This window comes from Poecilia mexicana, unplaced genomic scaffold (assembly GCF_051168715.1).
Source record: "Poecilia mexicana isolate PSO_F unplaced genomic scaffold, ASM5116871v1 scaffold_7, whole genome shotgun sequence".
Classification (NCBI taxonomy): domain Eukaryota; kingdom Metazoa; phylum Chordata; class Actinopteri; order Cyprinodontiformes; family Poeciliidae; genus Poecilia; species Poecilia mexicana.
In genome coordinates, this window is record NW_028263376.1 from 11,685,874 (window position 1) to 11,694,848 (window position 8,975).

The window sequence follows — 8,975 nt, forward strand, 5'->3', positions numbered from 1 at the left end:
AATTAGAGGTGATGCTTTAATTGTTACCCATGATCAACTGTGGCAACATAGCTAACAAATCAGAAAAGCCCTCACACACATCATCTTCCTCGATTTTATTAAAATTCTCTTTAACTTAAACTTGAACAGACGTCAAATGAAGAAATAATTTTGTTAACTTTGACGCCCTTGCACGTCATTCACAGTAACTTCTGTTGAATGCAGCTGCTGTCAAATACAATAAACAATTCACGCAATAACACCATTGGATTTTTTATTTTTTATTTTTTTACAAATGACCTGCAAACGTAAAGATGTCCAAACTTAAAAAAAAGGACAAAATTTGTGTTATATGTGCAGAAGAGGCCAGCAGGATTAAATTACGACCTCATCACTAAGTCTTTCACCTAATGAGATTTTGCCTTTCTGTACGAGAATTACCAGATGAGTTTGTTACGTAAACAAAAGATGAAAACCAAAATAAATAAAATTAGAGAACTGATGCTCAAACAGAGAAAATGTTAGATGATTGAGTTTCAATCGTGTTGTACCAAAGAGAACATCTGCGTCTTTAGTTACCTGCAACATTTTGTTATATATCTTATTAGTGGTTTATAAAGGTAGAATGAGGACAAGTCAATATTTGTGATACTACACTTCTGTAGTAAAACATTATACTAGCTTTACGACTCTGTATCTACTGATGGTTTGACCTTTGATCACCACCATGTGCTCTTTACAAAGACATATCTGAATACGTAAGGCTGTACATGGTATAATCTTTTCCTTCAGTTTACACTCTTTGCACATATAGAGAAGTGCCAGATATTAAAAAAAAAAAAGTTATTAATAAACTGAGAATTGATAAAGTGCAAAATCATTTTTAAAACTCCTGCCTTATGGATTCTGGTGTCATTAGGGCTATTTATACCTAAATGTGTCCTTTTTTGAGAATTGTACATGTGTCATTTGTGGAATATTATTGTGTCTGTTAAGAATAAATATAATTTATGCTGTTAAACATGAGTATTCAGTTTGTAATGCATCTTATACTGAGCAAGCAGTGCGTAAATAGAGCAAGGTAAGCTTCTCTCTGGTATTACTTGTTGATAGCTCAAAGAGATGGAATGTCTTTGTCTTAATGTTTTAACATCATTTAACAGTTCATAGATTACCATTTTGAAACCTTCATTTTTGGTAGGTGGGCTTTGGTCTTTCTGCAAAGTGACCACATCATTTTTCTCTACATCCAAATATGATTAAATTCAGTTCAAATAAAAACAAACAGGAAGAAAAACGGTTACAGACACTTTTTGATGTAAAATAACAGATAAAGCTTGCAAAAAACGTTAATCAGGGTATTTATGGCGTTATGGCTTGGATTTGACTGGACCGTTAGAGACCGTTTGTTGGTGATTTAGGATTTAAATAAAAGACCCGAATCATATGCCCAAATAAATAAAGCTGAAAATCTAGAAGAGAAGTTTTACTAATACTTGCTTTATTCTGCTAAAGTTTTATTTAAGTTTTATTTAACCTCCGATGGTAGTTAAGGGACAAAAGATCAATAAAATGATCTCATGGGAGACAAATAAAACCATGTCAATAAAAACAAACTGTAACCAAGGTCAGACATCTTTCTCTGTCAGCTGGTCAGTCCATCATTATGATCCCTCTTGTCTTCTCTTCTTTGCACTGACTCAGCACTCAGAGCTCAGAGAAGTCAGAGATCATTTTTAACACATCTCCGCTTGAATAAGCAGCATGTCGTAAATATTGCACTTAAATAATCTCGAGAGCCCTAGATTGTGGACATAAAGATTATGTAGTTAAAAGTTATGTCACTTGAAAACATTTTCCACAGTCAAGGTCCTTATGGTAAAATGTTTAAATCAGAGTGTGAATAAGTATGTTCGAGGGTACTTTTTGCAGAATCATATTCAGTTTCTAGGAGTTCTGCAGGAAGCGACGCTGAGAAACCTCTTCACTAAATGCAATGCCCAAACCGACTAGGTTTGAAATGATTGTTGAAGAAATGTTATTTTAAAGTCGGGCCACTCCAGCCTGCCGAAGTTCTCTCACAAATATCAATTTGTTTAGCTATTGTTAAATTTTCCTGAAATCAGGGCAATGTTCTTATCTGGTATTAAAACACTTTGCTGCAATGGCAGCATAGTAGATTTTTGATTAAAAACACAGCAAATAAGAGAAAAATAAACAAGAAAATTAGAAATGGGCAACGCGCAAGAAAAATGCCTTAGTAGATGATTTTTAGGATGGCAGATTTTATCTTAAGCAGTGATTTAAAACAAAATAAACTGAAAAAGAAATAATGACATGTTGCTCTACTGGTAACAACCCTTCATATTTTGATACATTCAACATTTTTTGCCAAAAATGTAATTCTTCTGAATGCAATACTTAAAAAAGTGTTTAATTTGTGGATGAAAAACATAAACTGGACAGAAAAACATACAGACCACAGTTGAACTGCGTAAATCAAAGCCTTTTATCATTTAGAAACTGAAATTAATAATTATTTGCTTTACGTTGTTCTATCATGTTCTTTGGATTGATTCATCTTAGAATGAGATTGGGCCAGCAAACTGTGACTCAGCACAATTTTGAAAGATATGCTGAGTCACGTAGCACAGCCATAAAATGATCTTTTATAAGCAAAAAAAAAAAAAATGCTGAGTAAACATGAGCTCGCTTGTCTTATCAAAGCCATACATGTTATCAGTTCTGGTGTGGGCTACAATCCAGTGTGACCTTGATTTTCTGTCTTTCACTCAACAGGCTAATGTATAATAAAGTTTGGAAAAATTTAAAAGGGTTGAAAATACGTCTTTTTCAAACAGGCTAATGATTTGTGAAGGAGTCTCTGTGCACTCACAGTCCTAACTTCACTCTAACCACTCTGAATGCCTCCCCTTTCACTGCTTCTCCACTTCATGTTGTGTTATGCTGATTTAGTTTTCCCATCCATGCATGTTTCAGATCCCCACACCGACTAGCAAATGCCTGACTGTCATTTTGAGCTGAAAATATACAGGAAGAGATCATTTACAGAGAAGTATTTTTTCTGCAGGCAGTTAAACAAGGTCAATCATGAGTCAGCACTTTTCTCAACTTAGCCTCTCGCACTGTGTACATACAAAGTTGCCCATCGGCTGCCACCCCTCCCACCTCTTCCTCCAGTTGGATCACAGGATATAAAAGACTTTGTTTCTCTTCTCCTTTTCACTGCCAAGCAATCCTTCTGCAGCAGCACCACCAGCAGCCACTTTTCCTCTGAGCCACACTCGCTCCAAAAAACAGGGAACCAAGATGACCATGATACTGGCTTACTGGGACGTCCGAGGGGTAAGTAAATACTTTTGCTTTAAAAGTATCGGTTGATGTTTTTGCAGCTCTCTGACATATTGTGCATATTGCAGAGCAGCAATCAGAGCGAATTCCTTCCTAATGGTCAGTCGCTGCAGGGATTTGAGATAGCTGCTGTCACTTTACTTCACCAGAAGATGCCACAGACTGTTTTTACTACGCTTTTATGGACACATTAACTGAGAGGCGTTTCTTTATGGCCACACAATTCAGAACGACTTTTGAAAGTGCAATTTAACTCTAAAGCAAACTTGTTGCTCCACAGGATTAAAAATTCAACAGCCTTTTAATCTGCATATCACCTTAGAAATAGTCATAGAGGTACTATTTTTATTTTACAGTCTGCAGTGACAACATATATCTTACAGATAAAAAAAAAATAGTAATAGATTGGTACAAATCAACTGGTACCAAACTATTTCTTCTAATAAAGACTACGCAGCATTTCTCTTATTTTATAAAGAAATAAGAAGTGGGACCAACACAGTGTTTGCAACAGTAGCATAAGCAGATCAATAGAAATTATTTGCTAATTTATACTTTGTAAAACTCATCACTGTCCTTTTTGCATATCAATAATTGTCACAGAAAAGACAAGCCTGTGACGCCTGCAGTGTTTTCTGCAAACAGACCAATCAGAAGCCTTTTGGTTCTCTGCTATGACATCTATGCAAGAAAGGTTAATTGCATAACTGCCATAAATGCGTATCTGTAGCAAAGCTGCAGATATGTCACAGTGAGATGCAAGCTCATTGTTCTTTGCAGTAGCTTTAAAAACTTTCAGAAAGATTATATGCTTCACATGTTTATGTTGCTAAAAATAACTTTTATTTTGAAGAGTAATGGTTAAGCATAACCAAGGAGTCAGAAGGTCTTAGTTAACTAAACTAAAAAATATTTCAAAGAAGAGATTAAGCTTCGCCTTGGTTTGTGTGTCTTTGGTTGTGTGGTTAACTGTGTGTCGGCATATCCTCTGATTGCACTCCTGTGAAAATCTCTAAGTTGGAGTAACCTTAAACTCTCTTCTCTGCAGTTTGCCGGACACATACGGCTCATGCTGGAGTACACCAAGGCCAAGTACGAGGAAAAGTTTTACGTCGTTGGTGATGGTAATTAACATTTATTTCAGCCTATTGATATATCACTATTTAAAACTTAATTACTTTGGTAATTTAACCCCCATTTTTCTCTGACAGCCCCGGGTTTTGACAAAAGTGGCTGGTTTAATGAAAAATTCAAGCTTGGACTTGACTTCCCCAACGTAAGGGAGACTTGTTTTTTTATTATTATTTTACTTTTATTCTGGGATTTATTTATGTTTCTTGTTTTTAATGAGGACAATATTTACATTTCACAATAGCTGCCTTACCTGATTGATGGAAACAACAAGGTCACACAGAGTATGGCCATCCTGAGGTACCTCGCACGAAAGAACAACCTGTGTGAGTGTTAGTTGTCGTAAATAGAAATTTTGTTTGGGAGAGTTCATTCATTCAGCCACAAAATATAGAAATTTTGAAGTTGCAGAAATACTGGAAACTTTCATCCTCAAACAGGTGGAGACACAGAGGAGCAGAAGATCAGAATAGACATGCTGGAGCAGCAGTGCTTAGACTTGAGAGCCAGCTTTGTGAGGATGTGCTATGTTGACCTTGTACGTATATAACTGTTCAACTGTGCAACATTCAGTCTTACTATAAGTCTCAATGTCCTCTAATGCTGATATATATATTCTGAAATCAGGAAGGTCTAAAGCCAGACTACTTGAAGGCGCTGCCAGAAGCACTGAAGCTGTTCTCTGACTTCCTGGGACAGAGGAAGTGGTTTGCTGGTGACAAGGTAACTTATCTTATAAACATAAAAGAGTTAATAGTCAGCTATAAAACAGCTTGGTTCGGTTTTTTATTGAGGCTTTTATTAGTTTTTATTCTTCTCTCAGGGTTCTTAAATAAATAAATGAATAAACGTACACTCTAAAGCTGCATCAAAATGATTATTTTAGATTTATTTACATAATCTGTCGACTTTGACTGCTAATCATCATTTTAAGTATGTTATGTCTTTTCTTTTAAACTAGCTCACCTATGCGGACTTCATCATGTACGAGATGCTGGATATGCAGAGGATGTTCCATCCTCCCTGCTTGGATAATTTCAAGAACCTCAAAGCTTTCTTGGACCGTTTTGAGGTAAGAAAACACTCTGCTGTCTAAAATTTACAATGATCTGTCCACCACCGTGGTAATTGCCCCCCAATTTTGTTCTCTGACGCCTCCATTATTTTACCTTAACTAAGTTCCTGTCAATGTTATTTTTTTCCTCTCCAATCTTTCCAGCAGATATAATGAAATATAATTGATCAAGCCAGGATTTACTGTAAAGTGATGTTTGTTTCTTTTGTATTTTATCTTAGGCTCTGGACAGGGTTTCTGCCTACTTAAAGTCAGATAAATACATCAAGGAGCCCATCAACAACCGCATGGCCCAGTGGTCATTCAAGAAAGTGAAGTAAAAGTGAAGAACAACAGCTGTACTCCTGGACGACATGATAAAAAGTTTGAGAGCTAAGAAGTAGAATTTGATTCAACAATTAATTAGCAACTCAGGAAAAGTCGTCATCAACAGATGGACCAACATATAAAGTTTCATTACTTTCATACTAATGCTACAATGTTAGGAAAACTATGGTTTGCTTAAAACTCTTTTTACATGTGCAACTTTTTGGACGGATTAAAATAAATGTATCTACTTTGAACTTTGCTCTGGCTTCGCTTCTTTCTGTTTAGGATTCAGGCTAGATGTTACATTTTTACTTAACACCACTGAGTAGAGACTAAATGAACAGAGAGAGATACTACAAATTCAGCTGAAGATCTTTTGCAATATAATAGAGAGGCACAAAAATATGACTTGTTTAGACTTTAAAACTGGTTTTGATAGTTAAAAAAGACACAGTACTTAATATTAGCTTCAAAGGGCGGTGGGAGGTTTAGACAATCCTACACCCATGAGGTTTAAGATTTATTCTTTAGGATGTGGGGCCACCTAGTGGTGTAAAAATATCAAATTGTATATCCCATCCTCAACACCACCACCTCAATTGTGGTCCTGAAAAATGGAGGTCTAACAGATTCCTTAGAGAAAGTTGCTGTTCCCCAATTAAAAAAAACTGAAAAATTATTTAAAGTTCACTTCTTTTAATAAGCATTCTTAAAAGTATAAGAAAATTCTAAGGTCCACAAAAAAGCAAACAGTTTATCACACTGATTATTAACAAAGGCCTCTTTCAGATCATCCTTTCAGACAGTGACCTAAAAGTTGACCCTTTTGGAAGATGTGGGTCATGTTACATCTGACCTAAACCTAACATGGTGTCAGACATGGTGGGGATTGTGTGCAGGTTTAGAGTGTTAAGGAAGAAATTCTAAATTGGTTAACTTTGGAAAAAAGTTTGGCTCTCTCTTCCTCTGGATCCCAGGTCCTCTCGGCGAGCCACGTGTAGCCACAAGGAAAACAACAGCAATGCGTGTTGACGTCACAGAATTACAGAGTTTAATCCAATATAAGACAATGCATAAACTTACACCAGAAACTGCAGAACAACGGAGACATACATTCATTTACCTGACATAAATGGAAAGAAGAAGAAAAGCAAAGACGTGCAAAGACATCTTTGGAGAGTTGCAAGAGCAAATCTGATTTGTTACTTCTGTGTAGAAAGTTTTATAGTAAAAGGCGTATTCTTATCTTTAATTTATTCAAATAAGGCGTATCTTTGCTCATCCAATCCAGGAGCTATCTCTGACCCTCTATCTGAAGCCAGAAACCCCTGCCGTGTTTACGGCCTTTCACAGATGAATGTGAAAAGCTAGAACTTCCACTGTATTGTTTTCCCACAGACAAAAGGCAGTTCAAACGATCCTAGCAAACCATCTGCTGGAACTACAGGTAAATTAAAGGTCAAAAAGTCAGAATACATTACTAATTTCAAACCACAATTAGGCCATTTGAATCAAGACATGTTAAGTTTTAAAACTAGCTTATTTTAAATTTATTTTCTCAACAAGAGCTACTTTACTTTCTCAAGACCTGGATACCTGCAATGATTGATAAAATCGTGAATTTTCATCTCGACCAGAAAATACTGCAGGAGACTTCGGTTCTGCAACGAGACAATAATCCAAAGCACTGTAGCATGATCACCTATGAATGACGCAAGTAAATGTTTTGCAGTGGCCAAAATTCAATTAACATACTGAGATGCTGTGGTATAACATCATACATGCTGTTTATAATCAAAAGGCCCTCCAATGTGGCTGAGTTAATGGTCCAAAATTAATTAGTGGTGATGTTATAAACTTATTCTCCGTTAAAGCAACTCTTGATGTCAGTTGCTAGCACAGTTGATAACATTGGCATAGCTATTAGGTTTACAATTACTTGGCTAGATAAGATTTGTCAGTATTTGATTTGCTCATCGCCAGTAAAAGTTGCTCAATGGAAAATTGTTTGATTCTAATTGCAGGATGACTGAACAGTGCATCTCCATTACATGCCTTTTTGAGTAAAACTGAAGAAAAAAAAAATACACATAGATCCATTATTTTGGATCTATGTGTACCTTCTTGCAAAGCTCAGCTAGACCAAATTGAAAAGCAAATTAAGGCTTAAGGAACTGAAAGCTAACAACTTGTTAAGCCCCAATTAGTGTCCTACTTTGCCTTTAGTTTTATTGTCATAATCTTTCTGCTTTGCCCACAAAGAAATGTTTTCTTTGTCAGTACTGAAGGTCTTTTGTATTTTCAGGAAGCTTTATTTTTTTCTACCTAAAAGCTTAGATACAAATAAAAAGGGAGAATATAAAAAAATGAAACTCTTATGATTCACGTAAAAAAAGAGAAAGAAAGAAAGAAATAAGGGCTCCTCTGTTTTTCAGCCAGCACTTCATAATCACAAGGGGTTTTGTGGGAGAGTGCAAATGAATGATCCAAAGGTGCAAAACAAAGACTTTGTTGTTTGAGTGTATTCAGTTCAGCACACACTAATGTAGGTCGAAGTAAGCTGGGAGTTCAGAAAGAAATGTTGACCAAATAGATAATATTTTTTCTGAAAGTTAAAAAAAAACAATACATAGCATACTGTGAACCTCTATAGGAGTGTAGCTATGTTATCTTTTGACAAGCAAAAACATACAAAAAGTTATCCATAGGAACTACTAAAATGTGAAACATCTGCGTGTCATAATCTAAGCAAAGTTTTAATAAAACAGTTTATTATATATATATAATGTAACTTTGCATACATAAATCACTTCGTTTTACAGGTTTGATGAATCATTTTCAATTTATGATCGCTCATTGCTCCCTATGACAATGAGCATGTAGGTGCAGTTCAGTTACCCACACAATCATCCCTCTTGTCTGTTCCCTTAATCTTAACAATGTAAAAGCTCACGTATAAATCATCAAAACTTACAAATCATGCTGACTTGTCACGGCATCTCAATGCTGTTGTAATTGTGGAGCAATCTCAGCTTTTGTTGATACAATAAAAATAATGGAACAAATCCACAAACATTGAAGGCTTCAGCAGCGGAAAACCACAAAGAAA

General features: G+C 35.7%; 1 protein-coding gene across 1 annotated transcript; it reads left to right on the forward strand.

Annotated features, from left to right (window-relative positions):
- Window positions 1–3,201: 3,201 nt before the first annotated feature.
- On the forward strand, window positions 3,202–6,120 carry LOC106918524 (glutathione S-transferase Mu 1-like). The gene is made up of 8 exons (XM_014988372.2): window positions 3,202–3,345; window positions 4,400–4,475; window positions 4,563–4,627; window positions 4,727–4,808; window positions 4,923–5,020; window positions 5,110–5,205; window positions 5,444–5,554; window positions 5,779–6,120. The coding sequence occupies exons 1-8, from the start codon at window positions 3,310–3,312 to the stop codon at window positions 5,875–5,877; spliced, it is 663 nt and encodes a 220-aa protein (XP_014843858.1). The 5' UTR covers window positions 3,202–3,309; the 3' UTR covers window positions 5,878–6,120.
- Window positions 6,121–8,975: the final 2,855 nt, after the last annotated feature.

Coding starts and splice junctions, on each gene's coding strand:
- LOC106918524 (XM_014988372.2), top strand. CDS start 3,310: ATGACCATGATACTGGCTTACTGGGACGTCCGAGGG. Junction 4,628..4,726: donor TTGGACTTGACTTCCCCAAC/GTAAGGGAGACT, acceptor ATTTCACAATAG/CTGCCTTACCTGATTGATGG. Junction 5,555..5,778: donor CTTTCTTGGACCGTTTTGAG/GTAAGAAAACAC, acceptor ATTTTATCTTAG/GCTCTGGACAGGGTTTCTGC.